The 22,259-nt window shown below is 44.1% G+C and overlaps 2 protein-coding genes across 8 annotated transcripts in view; one reads left to right on the forward strand and one right to left on the reverse strand.

Annotated features, from left to right (window-relative positions):
• The window catches only part of pdhb (pyruvate dehydrogenase E1 subunit beta), a 14,341-nt gene extending 3,306 nt beyond the window's left edge, over positions 1 to 11,035 (forward strand). The window contains exons 3-10 of one of the 2 annotated variants that reach the window (XM_042339427.1): positions 3,457 to 3,564; positions 3,660 to 3,722; positions 3,815 to 3,850; positions 4,256 to 4,541; positions 5,284 to 5,394; positions 5,610 to 5,701; positions 9,560 to 9,701; positions 9,907 to 11,035. In XM_042339427.1, the coding sequence (XP_042195361.1) occupies positions 3,457 to 3,564; positions 3,660 to 3,722; positions 3,815 to 3,850; positions 4,256 to 4,541; positions 5,284 to 5,394; positions 5,610 to 5,701; positions 9,560 to 9,701; positions 9,907 to 10,052 (984 nt within the window). In that variant the 3' untranslated portion in view covers positions 10,053 to 11,035. Of the gene's footprint in view, positions 1 to 3,456; positions 3,565 to 3,645; positions 3,723 to 3,814; positions 3,851 to 4,255; positions 4,542 to 5,283; positions 5,395 to 5,609; positions 5,702 to 9,559; positions 9,702 to 9,906 lie in introns of those variants that run through there. The other variant, XM_042339428.1, reaches the window with a different exon arrangement.
• A 285-nt stretch (positions 11,036 to 11,320) lies between these two features.
• pxk (PX domain containing serine/threonine kinase) overlaps positions 11,321 to 22,259 on the reverse strand; it is a 33,559-nt gene continuing 22,620 nt past the window's right edge. For all 6 annotated transcript variants that reach the window (XM_007910656.2, XM_007910655.2, XM_007910654.2 and 3 more), the window contains 5 exons: positions 21,123 to 21,200; positions 18,564 to 18,650; positions 17,603 to 17,678; positions 15,773 to 15,829; positions 11,321 to 12,060 (listed from right to left, as the gene is read on the reverse strand). In XM_007910656.2, the coding sequence (XP_007908847.1) occupies positions 11,870 to 12,060; positions 15,773 to 15,829; positions 17,603 to 17,678; positions 18,564 to 18,650; positions 21,123 to 21,200 (489 nt within the window). In that variant the 3' untranslated portion in view covers positions 11,321 to 11,869. The remainder of the gene's footprint in view (positions 12,061 to 15,772; positions 15,830 to 17,602; positions 17,679 to 18,563; positions 18,651 to 21,122; positions 21,201 to 22,259) is intronic.

The raw sequence follows: 22,259 nt of genomic DNA on the forward strand, positions 1-22,259 counted from the left end.
CTTCCCTCCCCTCACCCTGACCATTTCCCCCTTGCTCGGGTCCTGACCCAACTGTACAGCGCCTTGGGACGTCCTCCCGATGTGAAAGGCGCTCTGTAAATGGAATCTTGTTGTTGTTGTTGGGGCACGACTGAAGAGGAGGGTCTTGAGGCGTGCCTTAAAGGAGGCAAGGGAAGAAGTGAAGTGAAGGAAATGTGAGATGGAGTTCCAGAGCGTGGGGGCAGAGAGGCTGAAGGCCCGATCCTCGATGGTGGTGCGGGCTAGGCAGGGGTCATGGAGGAGGCCAGAGCCTGTTGAGCGGAGAGAGCAGACAGGTTGATAAGGGGGTTAGCAGGTCGGAGAGATAGGAGAGGGCAAGGCCATGGAGGGCCTTGAATGTGAGGATGAGGATTTTGAACTCTATCCTCTGGGGGATGGGGAGTCAATGGAGCTGGGCGAGGGTGGGTGTGATGGGGGTCACAGAGCCTGGTGCGGGAGAGGACACGAGCTGCAGAGTTCTGGATGATCTGCAGCTTGTGGAGGGAAGAGTTGGGAAGGCCGACAAGCAGGGAGTTGGCGTAGTCAAACCTAGATGTGATGAATGCATGGATGAGGGTTTCGGTTGCCTGAGAGGTGAGGCAGTGGCAGAGCTGTGTGGTGTTGCGGAATTGGCATACTCAAGCCTATATGTAATGAAGGCATGTATGAGGAGTGTACTAAGGGGTGAGGCAGTGGCGGAGTCCAGCAATGTTGCGGAGGTGGGGGAAAGCCAATCGAGAGAGACTCGGTCTTGCTGATGTTCAACTGTAGAAAGGTGGCTCTCACCCAGGACTTGATGTCTGATAGGCAGTCTGTCAGGACCTCAGTAGTCCTGGAGTCGAGGGTGGAGGTAGAGAGATAGAGTTGGGTATCATCTGCATGACAGCTGTTGTTAGGGGGGTGGGAACACTGTCAGTTGACAGGGAGAGGTTGACGAGGTATGAGAGTAAAGGTGCGAGGAGGTGGAGCTGGGAGGTAAGGAGAGGTTAGGGATGGGGTCAAAGGAGCAGGTGGTGGACTTCATGCGGGTTATAGTGGTGGTGAGACAGGTTTGAAGATATGGAGAGAGAGAGATGGGTTGGGGCCAGTGTTTAAGGGAGAGATGGGGAGGAGGCGGCGGTTGGGAGGGCGGAGGTGGCTAAACAGATCCCCTTGACTTTGGTCTCGAGGAAATTCAGCATCTCGTAGTTGGGAGTTAGAGGAGAGGACGGGTGAGGCGTGAGAGGGTGGATGGAGGAGCCGGTTGGTAGTGGAGAAAAGGAGCCTGAGGTTGTACTTGGTCTCCAAGATTATCTTGGAATAGAAGGACAATTTAACAGAGGCAAGGGCAGAGCGGTAAGTTTTTATATGGTCCGGCCAGATCTGCCAGTGGACCATTAAATCAGATTTTAGTTCAGCTGCACACCTGACTCTTGAGTGACCAGAGGTGGCTCGTGTACCAGGGTGAGTTGCGTGAGTAGGAGATAGTTCAGGAGGTGAGGGAACAAGGGCATCAATGGTGGAGAGGGAGTTGTGGAGGAGAGTGACCGATAAGGGTAAGTTGTTGTGGGAGAGGGAGGAGGTCAGATGACTCCAGGGCAACGGAGAGGGAGTGCGAGGAGATTCTTTTCCACCGGCAGTAAGAGATGGAAGTGGGTTGCACCCGCCATCCTGGAACTCCATCCTGGAGTCCCTCCCTCGTCATCTTCAGGATCCACCTTAAGACCCTCCTCTTCGACCGTGTTTTTGATCTCCCTACTTTCCCCCCCTGCCCTTCACCCTTCCCCACCCCTACCCGCAGCTCGCGTCCGTAACTCTGTCCAGCGCCTTGGGACGTCTTGGGTAATTTTGTTGTTGGGAAGCGGTGGGGGCAGGGATTGAGGAGTTAAGGGAGATAAAATGGTGATCTGGAATGGCTTTATCGGTGATTATGAGGTTTGAGACACATAATCACCAGGGTGGCCATGAACGTGAGTGGCAGAGTGGATGTGGAGGGAAAGGTTGTGAGAGGAGAGGAGTTAGTGAACATAGAGCAAGAGGGAGTGAAGTACAGTTTGAAGTCGCCCAGGGTAAGGAGCATTCAGAACAGAGGTAGAAGGAAGCTCGAAGGGCAGAGATAATAATATAATAATAATCCTTGCATTTGATATAGAGCTTTATCATGTCTTCGAGACGTCTCAAAGCGCTTCACAGAATATATAGTAAAGTGAATTTAATGTATATTTTGTGGGCGAAACGTGGCAGCCAATTGTGCACAGCAATGTCCCACAAACAGTCATGGATTGAAGTGACCAAATTATTATTACTTTTTTTTAAGGCGTTATTACCCCCGGAAAAGCAATCCACCAATCGACTAACGACCGGGTTCCTTCTTACTGCTCGGTAAACAGTTTGTCAGAGATGAAGTTCGGGGAGAGTTTGGGGGGACAATAATTTTCAGGAAAAGATTGAAGGGATGGTAGAGGGTGAGGTGCTCGAAAGAGGGAGATGAGCTGGAGGAGTAGTGGGATAGAGCAAATGAGGACCTGGAGATGAGGGCCACACCAGAGCCAAGGAGGTTAGGACGTGGAGCATGATGAGGTGTGGCCTCAGTCAGGGGGAAGGTGTTGCCTGGGGTGATCCAGGTTTCAGTGAGGGCCAGGATATTGATGTTTTTATCAACGATGATGTCGTTGATGGCGTGAGCCTTGTTAGAAAGGGAGCAGACATTTTGTAGACCGATGCGGAGGGGGCAATCGGCAGAGGAATGTGTGAGATGGGAGGTGGGTGGTAAGAGGATTGGCAGAGAAGGTGGGAATGTGAGGTTAGCCTCCGGGGTGTGGGTCTGGCGGGGTTTGCGGTGATAGTGGGAATGGGGCAGTCAGTGTGGCTGCTGCTGGACAGCCAATGGCGAGTGCCACAGTGAGCTTGATGGAGGATTCCCAAGCTGGAGCAGAGGGAGGCTGTGGGATGGTCAAATGGGAGGCGAGGAGGACAGAGAGAGAGAGAGCGAGAGAGAGGAGGATAGAACGGGAGAGTTGCAGGGTGGGGAGCATTTTGGGGGGAAAGCAGCTCGAGTTGGGGGCGGCAACCAAGATGCGCATGCTGAGACTTGAGGCAGGTGGTTAGTGGGGTGTGGTCAGCCCACAGGCACGGAGACTGCGGGGCTAGAGGCGCCGCAGAGGAGGGACAGGGCAGGGCACTCATTGGAGGGGAAGGAGATACCAATAATAGACTATGCTACACCTGGTTCCAGGGATTCAAACCTGGAGGGGGAAGTGACGTCACACGGGGGTTGAGGTGGGAGATTGTGAAATGGCGGCTCCACCTGAAACAAGTAATGGCCGCCGCTCGATCACTAAGACCTCAGCCCTACTTATTGCTGTGTCTGAAAGTGCTTGAGATCAGATTATCTACAAAAACACAATTTTCAGATTCTGAATGTGTAACTTGCTTTGACTGTTTCGCGTATTTTTGTAGCTAGCTGTTCGAGATGCTCTCAACCAGGCCCTGGATGAAGAGCTTGAACGAGATGAAAAAGTGTTTCTTCTGGGAGAGGAGGTGGCACAATATGATGGTGCATATAAGGTGAGATATAAAGGATGTTGGTGATTATAATTTGGATGCATGTCATATTGAAGGTATTAACATGGTTGAAAACACTCATAGTTATGTTACTGCAGGTGAGTCGTGGTTTGTGGAAGAAATGGGGAGACAAGCGAATAATAGACACTCCTATTTCAGAGGTATGTTTCTACTTTGCAATGGATGTTTAGTTAATTTGCATTTTTGAAACAATTTCACATTCTAACACCCATCAATAAATTGTCTGTTCCAGATGGGTTTTGCAGGAATTGCAGTGGGTGCTGCTATGGTATGTAATTTTTTCATAATGTGCTTTTAAACATGAAGTGCATGAAAGTAATATACACAAGATAGTGAATATTCTGTTTAAAATAGAGTTATTTTTCAGTAAAGCTGTACTTGTTGTGTTTTATTATTTTCTATCTATGTATCTATGAAATTACTATTTTGATCATATTAAAATTTGGTAAATGATTGAATATTTGAACATAAGTAGGTAAAGATCAAAAATGAAAAGCAGTGGAGTGAATTTTCAATCAAGACAGCCACAGCTTGCTTTTATATAGTGCCCTTCATGTGTGATTGTTTCAGAATGCTGAAAAGTTCATAAAGTATCAAATATTTAGTGAATTCTAATTCTGGTAACTTTGTTTATTGTAAATGTTATAAAATTACCTCTTTTTTAACTTTTCAGGCTGGCCTGAGGCCCATCTGTGAATTTATGACCTTCAATTTCTCTTTGCAAGCCATTGACCAAGTTATAAATTCTGCAGCTAAAACATATTACATGTCCGCAGGCAGAGTACCTGTTCCTATTGTCTTCAGAGGTCCAAACGGTGCTTCTGCAGGAGTGGCTGCTCAACATTCACAGTGCTTTGCCTCCTGGTACAGCCACTGCCCTGGATTGAAGGTGGTTAGCCCTTGGAGTGCCGAAGATGCTAAAGGCTTGTTAAAAGCTGCTATTCGAGATGACAACCCTGGTGAGCGTTTTTTAAAGCAGTGGTTGGAATGTTTTTTCACCTGATGCACTGAACATTTTTAACTCGGATTGTGTTGCGTACAGTACTATTGTCTCAATAAGGATTAAGTGTGAATGCTGAAATAAGTTAAGGATATTATTTTTGCAGTAAAAATACTTTGTAAAAACGCACACTTTTAATAGGATACATTTGAAGTTTATTTCCTGTCCCAGGCTTGTTACAGAACTCTGAGCTGATGTTCAAGTGTCATCCTGCAAGCGTCCATCACCTCCCACCTTAACTATTCAAATGCCCTGCTCACCAGTCTCCCCAGCTCCACTACTTACAAAATCTAGCTAATCGAAAATTCTGTCACCCACATGCTCACCTGTACTAAACTTTGTACCCCCATTACGCCAGTTCTAGCCGGGATCCACTGACTCCTTATGATCGAACGGCCCAACTCACTACCTGCTGCCTCCGGCCTCCTGCTTGCCCCTCGTGCCCTCCGTTCCACCATTGGTAGCCACGCTTTCAGCCACTATACCCCAAAACACTCTTCCTCTCTTCATGCCTCCCTCTTCAGGTTGCACCTGAAGATCTTCCTCTTCGATCGTGCCTACGGTCACCTCCCCCCCACGCCCCCGACTCAATGTCATGCTCCATTCCATCACTGTAAAGCGCTCTGAGACACTACGCTGCTTGAGGGGCACTATATAAATGCAAGTTGTTATCGTTAACCTAACCACTTATTTTTATGCAGTTGTCTTTCTGGAAAATGAACTGATGTATGGTGTGGCCTTTGAAGTCTCTGAGGAAGTTCAGTCAAAGGACTTTGTGATCCCCATAGGAAAAGCAAAAATAGAAAGAACAGGTAGCAGTCTTATCATGATAAATTATTACAATTTGAAATGGACTATTTTTGTATTGTTACAAATACAGTATTCATAAATTACTCTTCTGACTGCAGGTTTGATTTCTACATTATCAATTAATTTCAGTGAAAACTAATTTTGAAATCAAAATATAAAACTAGATATAATTTAGTATTTGTGTGGTTCTGAAAATCAGTTATTTTTTCTTTTGTAGGTACTAATATCACTTTGGTTGCACATTCCAAAGCAGTGGGTCACTGTGTAGAGGCGGCTACTGTCCTTGCAAAGGAAGGAATTGAATGTGAGGTAGGTGACTGGGGAAAGCAACAACAACAAGATTACATTTGTATAGCGCTTTTCACGTCGGGAGGAAGTCCCAAGGTGCTGGACAGTGTACAGCATTTCAGACCCGAGCTGGGGTCAGGGGAGTAGAAGGGAGGGGAGGGGAAGGGGGGTGGCTGATGGCATGGTCGAAGAGGAGGATTTTGAAGCGGGACTTGAAGGAGACTAAGGAGGGGTCGAGGCGGAGTGACTGGGGGATGGAATTCCAGAGGTTGGGGGCAGAGTGGCTGAAGGCTCTCTCGCCAATGGTGGGATGGGTAGGTCGGGGACGTGGAGCAGGCTGGAGCCGGCTGAGCGGAGGGAGCGGGCGGGTTGATAGGGAGTTAGGAGTTCACAGAGGTCGGGTGGGGCAAGGCCATGGAGGGCTTTGTAGGTGAGGACCAGGATCTTTAACTCGATCTTCTGAAGGATAGGGAGCCAATGGAGTCGGGTGAGAATGGGGGAGATGAGGTCATGGAGTTGGGTGCAGGAGAGGACACGGGCTGCAGAGTTCTGGATTATCTGCAGCCTGTGGAGGGAGGAGTTGAGAAGGCCGACAAGCAGGGAGTTTGCATAGTCGAGCCTGGAGGTGATGAAGGCATGAACAAGAGTTTCAGTGGCCTGAGGGGTGAGGTATTGGCGGAGTCGGGCGATGTTACGGAGATGAGGGAAGGCAGAGCGGGTCATGGCTTGAATGTGGGGGTGAAAAGACAGTTGAGAGTCGAGCAAGAAACCTGGTTCCTGACTGGCTGGTGAGTTGTAGTGAGCAACCATGGAGGTTGATGCTGCCTGAGGTGCTGAGGCGCTGGCGCGAGCCAATCAGGAGGGCCTCAGTCTTGTTCACATTCAACTGAAGGAAATTTGCCCTCATCCAGGACTTGGTGTCCGACAGGCAGTCTGTCAGGTCAGCAGTGGTCCTGGAGTTGAGGGTGGAGGCAGAAAGCTAGAGTTGGGTGTCATCCGCATACATATGGAAGTTGACCCCATGTCTGCGGATGATGTCACCAAGGGGGAGCATATAGCTATTAAGAGGAGAGGGCCAAGGGCAGAGCCCTGGGGGAGCCAGACGTGACACTGTGGGGCTGGAGGAGAAACCGTTAGAGGCAACAAAGTGGAGATGGTGAGAGAGATAGGAATCGAACCAGGTAAGGGCAGGTCCGTGAAGATTGAGTAAAGCGGAGAGGCGGTGTATGAGGATGGAGTGGTCGACAGTGTCAAAGGCGGCAGCGAGGTCGAGGAGGACAAGGAGGCAGAGGGAGCCCTGATTATAGATGTTCAGAATGTCATTGGTGACTTTGACCAGGGCTGTTTCCGTGCTGTGGGCAGTGCAGAAGCAGGATTGGAGGGGTTCAAAGAGGAAATGGCGAGAGAGAAAGAAGCGGAGCTAGGACGCCACAAACGCATTCCAGGACCTTGGAGAGGAATGGGAGGTTAGAGATGGGGCGGTAGCTGGAGAGAAGGGATGGGTCCAGGGAAGGTTTTTTCAGGATGGGGGTCATGACGGCTGTTTTTAGGGGGGTGGACAAGGAGAGGTTGATGATGTCGGACAGGAAAGGGGCCAGAAGGTGGAGCTGGGAGATGAGGAGTGAGGTGGGGATGGGATCGAGGGAGCAAGTGGTGGGTTTGAGTTTGTGAACAGTCACGGTGAGAGAGGAGGGAGAGATAGGGTCGAAGGTGTATAGGAGGGGATGGGCGGGGGGGTGAGTCATGAGGGAGAGGTGATGTGGGGGTGGCGGTGGACGGGGCTGAGGTGGCTGAACGTATCCCCTCGATTTTAGATTCGAGGAAGTCCAGCGTCTCCTCACAGTTAGAGTTTGAGGAGAGGATGGGCGAGGCATGGGAAGGTGGATGGAGGAGACGATTTGTGGTGGAAAAGGGAAGCCTGGGGTTGTCCTTTGCCTCCAAGATAACCTTGGAGTAGAAGGAGGATTTGACAGAGGCAAGTGCGCAGTGGTAGGTCTTGGTGTGGTGAAGCCAAATCTGCCGATGGACCGTTAGTTTGGATTTGGTCCAGGCGCGTTTGGCAGCTCGCACTTGTGCCTTGAGGGAACAGATGGCTGGTGTACCAGGGGGATTTACGGGAGTATGAGGCAGTTCGGGAAGTGAGGGAGACAAGGGAGTTCAGAATGGAGGAGAGGGATTTGTGGAGAAAGGAGAGTGAGGAGGGGAGACCAGTCAGGGAGGGCCAGAGGTGTAGGAGTTCGGATGACTCCAGGGCAGTGGAGAGGGAGAGGGAGGAAATTTTTTTCCACGGACGGTATGTGATGGTGGAGGTTGAGAAAGGGGAAGGGGTACAGAGGTGTTGAGGGAGATGAAGTGGTGGTCCGAGATGGCTTTATCGATGATGGTGATGTCTGAGACGGTGAGGCCCCGGGTGATCACCAGGTCAAGGAGGTGGCCAATGTTGTGGGTGGGGGAGTGGATGAGGAGGGAGAGGTTAAGGGAAGAGGGGAGGGAGGAGAAGTCGGCAGAGGTAGAGCAGGAGGGGTTGAAGTGGATGTTGATGTTGTCTAAGATTAGGAGGTGTTCAGAGCAGAGGGAGAGGGAAGATAGGAGGGTGGAGATGTCCGAGGGGAAGGTGGGGGAAGGCTTGGGGGGATGCTAAACAAGGAGGATTTTGAAGGAAAGCCTGGAGGGATGGTAGAGGGTAAGGTGTTCAAAGGAGGGGAATGTTCCAGAGGAGTAAGGGGAAAGGCCGAGTGGAGACCGGAAGATGAGAGCCACACCACCACCACGGTGATTAGGCCATGGGGTTTGGTGAAAGGTGTAAACTGGAGGTGTGGCCTCAACTAGCAGGAAGGTGTTGCCTGGGGTGACCCGGGTTTCGGTGAGGGCGTCGATATTTTCTTCAACGGTAAGGTCATGGATTGTGAGGGACTTGTTGGTTAGTGAGCGGACGTTCTGCAGACCGATGCGGAGGTGACAGTTAGTGGTGGGAGCGTGGGGGGGATGAGGGGTGCGAGGGGGTGGACAGACAGGTTGGATGGGGATGTGAGTAAGGGAGGAAAGGTTGGCTCCCATGATTGAGGGCTGGTGGGCCTTACGGCGAGAGTGGGGGAAGGGGCAGTCAGGGTGGGTGCTGTAGGTTAGCCGACGGCGTCTACCATGGTGGGCACGACGGAGAATGTGAAGGGAGGAGCAGAGGGAGGCCATGGGGAGTCGAGGAGGGATAGGAGTTGGGGCAGGCGGAGGGAGCGCAGGGAAGGGGACAGGGTCGGGAACATCTTGGGGAAACAGCTCGGGTCAATTGCGGCAGCCAATGTGCGCACGCTGAGACTCGGAATGGACAGGACTGTTCAGCGAGCCATGGGCTGGGCTGAGCTGGGCTGAGCTGGGCTGGGTTGGTGAAGGCTCAGTGAGGAGATGGGGCCGTGATGTCTTCCCAGTGAGTCTTGGCCTCGAGATTCTGTGAAGCGGGCGAGATGAGGTCACGCTGGTTGCAGATTGGCTGAGCACTCAATTTGAAATGTACAACAAAAAAAGGGGCAAATCTAAAAAACTAAAGTAGAAAAAGTAATCGCAATCCAATAGAGCTTCAGTGTCCACAAAAATAGGGACCAGTTCTATTGTGGGTACTAAAACTGGATATCAGATTATTGTGGAAAAGATTAATTGACTCTTGTACTAAACCATGATGAGTTATGTTATCGCTGGTGTTGCACTGTTGCTCTCTCATTTTCTCTTCCAACTTTCTCCCTTGATTCACCTTTGGAATTTGTGCTTTTATTGTTTTTGCTGGTATTTCATTTTAACATATGTTAAGGGTTATATGAGTGTCAGAGACTGATATATTTCATTAGCTTTTATTTTAAACTCCAATCTTGGAATTTGTAATGTCTCCAGGTCATTAATTTACGTACCATCAGACCCATGGATGTTGAAACTATTGAAACGAGTGTGATGAAAACCAATAATCTGGTGACTGTTGAAGGTGGCTGGCCCCAATTTGGAGTGGGAGCTGAAATTTGTGCCAGAATTATGGAAGGTAAAGTCCATAAAAATGTTTTAAAGTTAAATTCTTTAGTTTTCTAGTTCATTTTAGGTCAAGTGGATTTAAATTTAGTGTAAATGGTAGTTTATTAAACTTGGTTTGGAGGTGAATAAGAATTCACATTATCTTGAAATATAAGGCACAAAGTGCTTAATCTTGTCTATTCTTGTTAGAAAATTTAATGTAACATTTCTTTCAGGCCCAGCATTCAACTACCTGGATGCTCCTGTTATGCGTGTCACTGGTGCAGATGTTCCTATGCCTTACGCAAAGATCTTGGAAGATAACTGCATGCCTCAAGTTAAGGATATTATTTTTGCAGTAAAGAAGATACTCCAGGGATAGATAGCACTGCTGATTTGCCTTTGCCCCTCCCTCCCTTCCATGTGTGGTTGAATCCCTTCACTGATAATGCATGCATTACATTTGCACCACTTAAAGGTATTCCTCCATAAAGAATTTAGAGAAAGCAGTTATGATGGTTTAGAGCGACTTAGTTGTTGGTGATGCAAACACAAGATGACCCTGAATTCAAGTGTAGGATCTTCAGTTTTGAGTGGTACTTCCTTTCTCTTCCTTACCCCCAACCCCCCCATTTTATATGAATTCTTAATGGAGGAAGAGAGTACCTTTTATGTGGTACAAATCTAATGCATACGTTATCAGTGAAGGTATTCAACTGCATATAGAAGGGAGGGAGGAAGGAGCAAAGGCATTGTTACACATTATATGTAAATGCTTAACTGCACTTGGTGACCCAAAGAAACATATTTCACTGGTGATGACATTATTCAATAACTTGTTACAGTATTTTTGCCAGTGAGATTACAATTAAATTGTACTTAAGCACCAAACCCCTCAAGTGGAGAAAATACAAGCAACTTCCTATTTCTGACAACTTCATTGTCCAACTTTGCTCCTGTTTGTAGATAGAAATTCCTTGCCATCAAGCCACAAATACTTAACTTTTTAAGAAGCACTCTCCAAACTGTTTTATTGGTGAACAGTAACCAAGCAAGTTTCATAATTAGTTGATGGATAAATCAAACTCACTTTTGATTTAAACATATGGCTCTGACGAACTGGTTATTAAATCCAATTTATAGTAGCCATTGCTTTTTAAAATGTTCCAAGTTTCTGTAAGTAGCCAATATGGTTTTGATAATGGTATATAACATTACGCTCCTTTATTTTGATGCTTGACATATTTATTAGTTTGTTCTGACTAAACACAGTGGATGGTGGTTGATTTACAAATAAATTATTAAACTTGGGTGATACTGCTTGATTTTTATGTAAAACTATGAATTAAAGATTCTAAAGATGTGGACCATTCTTTTACCAATTGATTTAGCTGCTGTGAGTGGAAAGAGAGGAAATGATTAGCTGATAGGGCTGAGGCACAATTGTGTAGAACCTGATTTGAATCATTAAATATCAACACCAGTCCAAATCAGTTTACATTCAGTGAACTTTGCTGGCAATGGCAGATCCTCTATGATGCCTTTTAGAAATATCTTTCTAATAAGAACACTTTTTTTCTTTGCAATATGATCCACTCATTTAGATCACGTTCAGCACAGTAATGTGTAACAAAGAGCGCACAAGGCAAGAACAGAAGACAATTATTTTAATAAAAATATTAAAACAATATCTGGCCATAGTTTACAAGAAAATCTGTACATGTATTACCATTGTGAAAATCTTTCTGCATAGAAACAGCTGTTTCTTGTTTATGATACAAGTTAATTATATCTTTAAAGTGCACTTTCTTCAGAATTAAGATTATTGGGCAATGATTTAGATACATTATTGCAAAACACACTTGCTGTATTTCTACTAACTTCAACATGTAAAATTATTGCAGAAAATTGGCTCCACAGGTAGTTGGTGATTGACGAGCTTAATGAGTATCTGCTTCAGAAATATAGCCTAGTCCACAAAGGGGGCACTGAAGTAGTTACGTAAATCTATGCATATTGGCTGCAACGTATGAAACATTCTTGAAAAGCAAATGCTTTTAAAACAAATGATTGTCCTGTACAAGAGCTCCAGAAAGACTTGACTAAACAATGATATGCAAGTAGTACACAAAACACTTTACTTATCAGTGTTTCAGGTTTGATACTGGAAACAGTCCAGCAACAAAGACAACTTTGATATCATTTGATTGTTGGAATGCTGTGGTCATTTGTTTCGGTGGGCTTCAACTTCCCCTTTTTAAAGCTTTGAATTGAACTGAGTAAGGCTCCTCGTTCTGCACCGTTTGCAGTAGAAATGTGTTGGGGTAGAGAGTAGTCCTCAGACTTTGGAGGTGGAGGTGCAGCTGGTGGTGGAGGGACTGGTAAAACTCCTGTAAGATGAAAGAAGAAAAAGTTTAAAAGTCATTTGATAAATGATTTAAAGTTAATTTTACATTGAAATTATGGTTTCAGCACAATTCAGATTATACAATTACATTATACCAAGTAACACCAAAAATCCTAAAACCAACTGATAGCTCTTAATTTTCAGTGACATTTAATGATGATCATAGAAGGTTTGTTTGCTCACTGCCTCATCCCAATACATACTGGGGATCTACACTAGACTCAATGTTGATACTGGGTGCAAAAAGTAAAAAACAGCTTATTCATTAACTTCCCACCTTTTTAAAAAATATTACCGGGAGGTAATAAATCTCTTTTTCTTGCTGCTGCATATTGAAATGAGCCAATTGGATGGAGCTACAGTAGTTAGTCAAAGTAGTAGTTGTATAGATCGATGTCGATGATATTTTAAGTAACCGTCAGGAAATCAGACCCAAGTCTGTTTTCATTTTATCTTAAAAGGACACCAATAAGGAGAAAGATCATAAGGCCAGAAACAACAACTTACTACAGTTTACAAACACACAGCTGTGCACAACAAATTTAGGAGTCAGTCAAATAAGGCAAATCAGAAAACGCATTGCATCACTTGCCATTGTAATTGCTGTTATTCTTGAGAATAAAATACACTTTTTCCCACACCACCCTTGAGTTTGGATCTACAACAAGGTGCAAGAGAGCTCGCCCAAGAGGAAAAACTTCTACATTGCTGCACAGGTTACTCATATTAGGTTGAAATAGAACAAAATAACACATTGTGTGGTCAGCAAATGGCTCTTGGGTGAGGTATAGGAGATCAACATAAACCAACATAAGTCATTGCTTTTAATAAAGAAAGCGAAGAGGGAAGGAAGAAAATATGCGTGGAAAGTAACAATTAAAGTCAGCATCAAAAGGTTCTGCTAGTAATATAAATCCACTAAGTAAAGTTTACAAAAAGTTGACATTTGAAATTTTGTATGTCTGTAGACAAATTAGGCTTGATTTATAGTGAGCAACATAATTAATTGATGCAAGAGTAAACTGAATCACCTTGGTGACTATGTCCCTTTTCTGTAACCAAAAATTCTTAGGGTGGTCTACATTACCCCAAAGTCAGGCTCAGAATGGAGTATGCTCTACAGCAACGACAGCATAGAAAAAAAGAGGCAATAAGTCATTATGAAGAAGCATTTTGGAAAATATATATAGGACATAAAACAACTACAGCTCAGATCACTTGCTAACTCCAGATTTTAAAAAATCTGCTTTATATGGTGACATTAAATTTTCACCTGCCAGATTTCGTGATTTTTCTCAAAAGTTTAAGCCAACAGTTGACACAGCCATAACCATAATATAAAAGCAAATACATGAGAGGTTCATTGGATAGAATTATATCACAATTATAAGCACATCACAAAGCATTTTAGTTTTCTTGTTTTAAATGCCATATGCATGGTCTGAGAATCCATAGTTTAGTTCAGGGTGCACCAAACCTCCCCCTGCCACACTCACTCTAACCCCCCACCCCCCTCTTCCCACCCCCAACTCCCTCTTCCCACCCCCAACTCCCTCTTCCCACCCCCAACTCCCTCTTCCCACCCCAACTCCCTCCCCCCGCCCCAATTCCCCCTCTCCCAACTCCCCCCTGCTCCCTCTCCCCAACCCCGGGCACCACTCACCAATCCCTGCCCCCCACCCACCCCTGCTCCCCCCCGCTTGCCCACCCCTGCTCCCCCGCCAGCCACCCCCCAGTTAATGTAATTTAATTTCAACTCTCTGGTTACAGTAATTGAGAAAAAACAATGGGCTGTATTAAAAATCCACATATTTCATGTGTTGGATGAGGTGGCCAATAAAAGGGGAGAGTGATATATGGGAACTCAATTAGCATAGGGGAGAGATTTTCAAAAATCAAGTAACTGAAATTATAGCATTCCACAAGTGCCCTTTTTGTATAACATCTGAGGGCTGCTCGGAACAAGAACCAATCACTGCGCAGTTCAACTACTTGTTGCTGAACGTAATAACAACCTGGAGATTTTGTACTAGGGCCAACAAGCATCCCTCTTCTATACTAATAAAGACAAAATGTCTGTCTGTCCACCTAGAACGTAATAACCGATTACTGTAGAGACATGATATATACCTCATCGGAACGGTCTTGCTTGGGGGAATGTCATGGGCATCTTTTGGGGGGGGGATCTTTAATTAAGATTAATTAAGATTTTAATTGAAATGCTTTAAGCTCCAAAAATGGTATGTTTGGTAATCTGCAACAAAGTAGCGACAGAGGTCACACACACTTCTAGAGAGATACACCTATATTCATAAAGTCTGTGTCTATCTAACCAATTGATGTAGAGACACCAACAGGAGTCCTCCCACTGAGTCCTTCCACAGGAGTCCTTCCAAAAGGATATGTGTGCAAATATGTGAACAAGGGATGCTAACGAGTTCAATAGCACATTTTCTTAATCTTAAGGGATAACGATGCCTAAGAAGCAAAGATCAAGCCTTTCAAGGACCAATCAAACTGCCAGATAAAAAAGAAATGAAACTGGTTGCAAGCGTAGCTGTAATGGGTACTGCTAGTTCCTTATACTCAAAGCCACAAACCCTTAAACAGCAAGTGAGATTACCTTGGTATACTTCTATACAAAGTTTTTTTTTGATGGTCAGCCAAATGTGGTAATCCATCACCCTGCTTAAGAGTATGCAAACCAGAGAGTTCAGATATTAGGCTTATTATTATTATTAGACTTCAGCATATGTATGCCACTTACATGTGGAAATTTCCATACATCTACAGTACAGGTTAGCAAAAGCCAAGGCCAGAGTATGTTGGACTGCAGACTGGCAAGAGCTGGCAAGTTTGGCAAGGTTGGCAACCTTGGGAAAATTTCCTTACTCCGCACGCCTAATAATAATTCCTCCAAAAACAATAATAAATTGGTCATTTTCAATCCACGACTGTGCGCAATTGGCTGCCGCGTTCGTCCACAAATATACAGTCATTTCACTTTACAGTGTGTTCTGTGAAGCGCTTTGGGTCGTCCTCCCGACGTGAAAAGCGCTATATCAAATGCAAGGATTATTATTATTTACTTTACAGTCTATTCTGTGAAGCGCTTTGAGACGTCGAAAAGATGTGAAAAGCACTATATCAAATGCAAGGATTATTATTATTATTATAGTTGATAAACCCTTAATGATTTATCAAGCATAACAAAATACCCTTGCTAATTAAAGAGATGATCATGATAAACAGGTTTCCACTTAATTTATTTGTTCTACTTAATCGTTTAACTCATTCACAACACTCTTAACTTCACAAAGGCATTGGTTTAATTATTGAAAAAACTCAGAAGTGGGGAAAACGATAATTCAACGTACTCAGTTCTGAGCAAAAAATGGTACAAATTCAGTAAGTGATTTTGTATGCTAAATTATCATTAAAAAAACTTGGCAGGAAAACTCCAGTAAATTTTGTTAGATAAAATGTAGCAATGAGCTGAGCATATTCTAGTCAAATTAGAATGACAGTAAGCATCTAACAATGAAAAAACATCATAGTGCTATTAGATGATGTTATCTTGGAACACCAATCCAATAAGTGAATTTTGAAAGAAAACCTGTGATAACTTGGCACACAAGTCCCCCTAGAAACTGCTAACCTTAAATATATTTGTGAACATAGGAGCTCGTACTTACCAGTAGATGAAGGAGTAGGCGAAGATGGTGATGTTAGAGGAGAACTAGCGCCAGAGCCTAATGGGAAAATTAGTTAAAAACAATTACGAAGGAATGGCCTTATTTGCACAACATTTGCATTGTGTGAAATATTCTGACTCAGATTAATGAAAGACTGATTGTAAGGGTACCCCAACAATTGATATCTACATATTTGTACCTTGACTATTGTGAATATTTAACGGTTTCTCTTTTAGCTGATTTGGAATTTGCTAACTTGCTTTTTTATCTTCTGGATTTGTTAAATGTGTTACTTCAGCTAAAACTATCAATGGAAGGGGAAAGATGGGTTTACAAACTGATCCCATAAAATAGCCAAGTGTTCTGGGTTCGTTCTGCTTAAATTTAATTTCACACAATTTCCCCTTCCACATTTTATAGTGACTACAAACTAGTAAAATAGTTGCTATTATTAAAGGGAGTTCAAAGCTTGCTTTCTGTACTGTCTGAGGAGCTAATTACATTCTGTTCCATATACTGACCCGTGTTGAGTTCATAGCTTGGCAAATACAGGATTACATCCTGTTCAGGTTACTCAAGTAATATACATGGTTTCAGAACCAGTTTAAATGTTCCAACTGAGATTGGGACATTTAAACTGGTTCAGCGAGATCTCTGTAATCTTATGCTTTTTCTGGGGCTTCTGGTGTTCAAACCCATTTGTATTCAAATGTGTAATGATGAAAAAAATTCCCTACATGTATGTACAATGACCACTGCCCATTTTACTAGCAATTAAAAAGCCAATAACACATTTGTTCATTACTAACAGGATATAAAGCAAATGATTTATTCAATGATTAGTGCTGATCAGATGACTTCCTTCAGAACAGCTTCTGCGTACTCTTCCTGTGTTATCATGTGTTATACATTTATCTTTATGTGGGTGGCTGTATGTGATCCTGGATAAATCTTCAGGTCATGGCCATTGTTTACATCACAATAACAACTGAGATTGGGACATTTAAATTGGTCCAGCAAGATCTCTGTAACAGAATCCTGTGCTTTTTCTGGGGCTTCTGGTGTTCAAACCCATTTGTATTCAAATGTGTAATGATGAAAAAAATTAACTACTTTAAATAAGTTATGTTAGCACGTCCATTAAATACAAAACAGGCAGTTCAAATCATTCAGTACACTTCAAATTAAAAATAATAATTTCTTGATAATTAACATGCTTGCAGAATGGTCTAATTTATGTCCCTATTGTGCTTTGATAGACCAGATGTACATCACAGTGGCTTAAAATCTTCGTTTAAAACAAATAATGCTCATATGATTGTCTGCACCATTACTACGCCACATTCAAGGATCCAGCATATTATGATGCATATTAACAACCACATTATAACCACACAAACAGGACAAGAATAGACTCGGACTGCTAAGCAGATTTAAAGTGTATGAAGCAGGTTGTGCTGACTACACAAAGTAACAATACAACAACTTGTACTTATATAACGCCCTCAACGCAGGGTCTCAGAGTGCTTAACAGTGCCTGACCCCAAGCCGGGGAGAGGTGGTTGTAAGCATGGTCGTAGAGGAAAGTTTTCAGGCAGGACTTGAAAGAGGGGAGAGAGGAGGCAAGGCGGAGGTGCAATATAATAATCCTTGTATTTAATATAGCGCCTCATCATGTCTTCGTGATGTCTCAAAGCCCTTCACAGAATATACTTTAAAGTGAATTGACTGTATATTTTGTGGGAGAAGCGCGGCACCTTTCCTGGTGGAAGTTGAGATTTCTAATTTCCGAATGCAACGACAAATCATTGCAAGTACAGTATGACCTACCAGAATTTGCATTGTTTGAGTTACTACTTTTGGCTGAATTATCCGCTTCATTCTCGGTTACAGTCTGCTTTGATTTCTGCTCATAAGGAAAATAACTTTTAGAATATGCAACACAAGGATTATGACTAAACTATACTCTATTCATACAACCACAGACAAAGCAACTGTGAAACTTCAACATAGCATGCAATTTGGATTAAAAAAAAGTGTAGTTTAAAAAATATGAAATAATGATATCGGCAAAGTAACTCAAAAAGCCAAAAAACACAAAAAGAACTCTATTGAGCCAATGTTAGTTCATTACCTTGGCTTGCTATAGTAGAAGACACAGAACAGAAGAATAAGATTATTTAAGGAAGAACATCACAGGTTTACAGAGCATAACAACGAAAATTGTACAGTATCGTAAAAATGTTTATATCAAACAACAAACCAATCTAATCTAAGATTCATTAGACAGGACATTATGTTTCCCGGTTAGAGTATATAAAACAGATACAAAGAGCAATAATTTAAATGTTTGAGCAATTAAATTGTATGATTTTTTATTAAAAACGCAACAGTAAATAATAATAATCCTCGCATTTGATATAGCACCTTATCACATCTTCAAAACGCCACAAAGAGCTTCACAGAATATACTGTAAAGTGAATTGACTGAATATTTTGTGGGCGAAACGCGGCAGCCAATTGTGCACAGCAGTGTCCCAATGTCATTAATTAAGTGACCAATTTATTATTTATTTTTGAAGGAATTATTACCCCAGGAAAGTGACCCGCCAATCAACTAACAATCGGGTTCCTATTTACTGCTAGATGAACACAGGTGCATGGAGTAAGGTATCTTGCCCAATGTTTCGCCCTACCCGGGAATCAAACCCAGGTCCTCACGCTTGCAAAGCAAGTGCTCTACCATCCCAATCTATAACTTACCATAACAGTACATCGCAAATCAACTCACCTTTCGTGCCAACGTCTTCCTTTTCTTTTTCTCTTCCTCTGAACCGTGATGAGACTGTGCCCGTGTCAGTCTCTTACGCTGATGAATCTTTTGGAATAATTTTTTTTTTAAATGATAGAATATTCTAATACTTAAACTAAAAACCTATGGATTATCTGGCGAAAGACAAAATATGCTAGCTATTAATACATCATTATTATAATTATGGCCAATGTGCATCATTTGTCCATAGATGAGCCTACGAGTTTTGACAATGTAGTTAGAATTATAAAAGATATGCTTCAACTATTATGTTAAACAAATGAAAAGTGATGTTTATATTTTTTTCTTTCCCCTCGTTCTTAACTTTACTTTCTATATCTCTTCTGGCCGAGCCAATAACAAGATAACAACAACAACAACTTGGATTTATATAGCTCCCTCCACGCCGGACGGCGTCTCAGAGCGCTTCACAGTAATGGATCCCGTGGCCGAGCCAGGGGGAGGAAAGTGACCAAAGGCTCGGTCAAAGAGAAAGGTCTTCAGCAGATACCTGAAAATGGGAAGGGAGGGAGCGAGACAAAGGGAGTGAGGAAGGGAGTTCTAGAGCCTCGGGGCATAGTGGCTGAAGGCACGGCCGCCGAGGGTGGAGTGGAGAACTCGGGCGACGAGGAGGAGGCCAGACCTGGTAGAACGAAGGCAACGGGTAATATTTTGATGAGAGAGGAGGTCAGAGAGGTGCAGAGTAGTGGAGGGATTTGAAGACAAGGGCGAGGATCTTGAAACTGATCCTCTCTGGGACAGGCAGCCAGTGCAGTCTGGCAAGGACTGGGGTGATCGGGGAGCGGAGTTTGGTGCAGGTCAGGATGCGGGCGGCAGAGTTTTGTATAATCTGTATTTTATGGATGAGAGTGAATGGGAGACCGGTGAGGAGGGCATTTGAATAGTCCAGCTGAGAGATAACACAGGCATGGACCAGGGTTTCAGCGGCTTTCGGAGAGAGGTATTGGCGGAGACGGGCAATGCGTCGGAGATGGAAGAAAGCAATGCTGGTGAGGGACAGGATGTGGGGGAAGGATAATTGGGGGTCAAACCTAACGCCTAGGTTGTGTACGGGTGCGGAGAGTTTTAGAGGGAGGTTAGTTAGGGGGAGGAGATGAGAATCGTGAGATTTTAGACGTTCACGAGAGCCAAAGAGTATAGCTTCCATCTTGTCAATGTTCAGCTGAAGGAAATTTGCGCTCATCCAGCTCCTGAGATCTGACAGGCAGGCTGACAGAACATCAGGTGACTGGGGGTCGCAAAGAGAGGTGGAAAAATAGAGTTGGGTGTCGTCCGCATACATGTGGAAGTGCACCCCATGTCTGCGGATGACATCCCCAAGAGGGAGCATGTAGATCAGAAAGAGGAGGGGACCAAGGATTGATCCTTGGGGTACCCCACAGGTCACTGGGTGAGAGCGGGAGGAGAAGCCGTTTGTGCAGATGTACTGCTCGCGGTGTGGGAGGTAGGACTCGAACCAGGCGAGTGCGGTCCCACTGAGGTGGATGACGGAGGAAAGGCGTTGGAGGAGGATGGCGTGATCGACTGTGTCGAACGCAGTGGAGAGGTCCAGGAGGACAAGGAGGCAGAGAGAGCCCTGGTCATAGATAGAGAGGATGTCATTTGTGACTTTCACAAGAGCAGTCTGTGTACTGTGGGCGGAAACCGGACTGGAGGGGTTCGAAGAGGGAGTGGGAGGCAAAGTGTGCGCGAAGTTGATTGGAAACAACGCGTTCTAGGATTTTTGCGAGGAAGGGCAGGTTAGAAATAGGACAGTTGATGGCTGGGATTTGAGGGATCTAGGGAAGGTTTTTTGAGGAGGGGGGTGATGACAGCAGTTTTGAGGGGGGCAGGGACTGATCCGGAGGAGAGGGACTGGTTAATGACGTCAGCCAGTAGTGGGCAGTGGAGGGGGAGCTGGGTGACCAGTAATTTGGTGGGAAGAGGGTCGAGGCAGCAGGTGGTGGGTTTCATTGAGGTGATGGTGGGTGAGAGGGAGGGAGAGATGGAGAGGAAGGAACGTAGGATGGGGGTGATAGTAGGAGCAGATGATGGGGAGGGTGAGGGGGACAGGTGGTGGGTGACAAGGGGCAGGTGGATGAGGCTGCCTGGCGAATGTGTATTTTAGATGAAAATATCTCGCACTTGGCATTGGATATGAAGATTGAAGAGGCCTGAGGGGCGGCACGGAGGAGGTAGTGGGTGGTGGAAAAAAGAATTTTCGGATTGTTTTTAGCCTCCAAGGTGATGTTGGAGTAGAAGCCTGTTTTTGCGCGTGTCAAAGAACGGCGGTAGCTGTGGAGATGCTCCAGCCACAGTTGGCGGTGAACTGTCAGGCCAGTTTTCCGCCATCTGCGCTCGAGCAGCCGTGTTTGGGTTTTTAAGATTGCCAAGAGCATCATAACATTTCCATAAGGAAGTAACGTATTACGGATTTGTGTAAAATATCAGCATTTAGATGGGTTGCAACCATATAATGTGCTATAAACTGCATGACATCATTGGTTTATTACATAAGTAAAGATGAGCTTGACTCACTGCTTTCTGTTCTTCATTTAACCTTTTCTCCATGCATTCTTTTGCTGTTTTCAAGGCTTCCTTCAGTTTACTGGGAATCTAACACAAAACGAAAAGTGCACTAAACATCTGCAACAACTCAGTTTTCAGGCTGTAAAAGTAAAAGTTTTTAAACTGGTTCTTCTGCATAATTGCTCTCTCACATATTAAATGAAGAGATACTATCTTTAATAATATTTATACTTGAGCTTCATCTAAAAGTCGATTAAGCCGGTAATAAAATGTGAAAGGTGAATGTTTCTGGTATCATGGAATGCCTCTGATTGCTTTATTATTCAAAACAGACTCGCTTAGCTCTTTGAAATATGAACACTTACTGCAAAAGCACAGCAGGCCATTGGGCACCTGAATGAAACAGGTTAACATAACCTTTCGTATACAATCCTTCATCAGAACCATTTAAATCTCCATGTTGAAGGGAGTGTATTTTACTTTTTTGTTTTTAGAAAAAATTCACATGAACACTTTAGTGACACCTGGGGCTGTGACTTGCATGCGGTGAAAATTATGTACGTTTAATACTCTCATAAACTGTTGTGCCCTTTTTGCACGTTCACAGACCTGATAAATTACACAACTGATTAACAACTCATAGCATCTCTTGTCATTGAGGCACAATAGGGAAAGGAATGCATGTGCTCATTAGAAAATTCCCTATTTTTCTGGGAGGGATGGGGGAAATTTTCTATGAAGCACAGATATAGATATAGGTTAAAACTAGAATAGGTTGCTTGATCAACTGCAAATTTCCTTAATACAAGTTCTGCGGATTAGTTGCCACATCAAATAACGTTAACTGCAGCTGACAAATCTAGATTCTGACCCCAATTCTAAAACAGCATTTGGTATGAAAACAAATCAAACAACACAAATTATGCCGGCAGGAAATTTGTATTCACTGTAAAAGGAGTCACCCATTATAGTTACAATGGCCAATGTTAAAAAATAAAAGTGAGCATTTTCAAACCACACCCCTTTCTCAAGCACAATGATACAGGTGGATGCTGAAAGAATTCAAAACATATTCAAAATGTGATCAGGAAATGTTAGAAGTGTAGTTTGAAAGACGCAGGTTTCTAATGTATATAATATAATGTT

The sequence above is a fragment of the Callorhinchus milii genome, unplaced genomic scaffold (assembly GCF_018977255.1).
Source record: "Callorhinchus milii isolate IMCB2004 unplaced genomic scaffold, IMCB_Cmil_1.0 Scaffold12, whole genome shotgun sequence".
NCBI lineage: Eukaryota > Metazoa > Chordata > Chondrichthyes > Chimaeriformes > Callorhinchidae > Callorhinchus > Callorhinchus milii.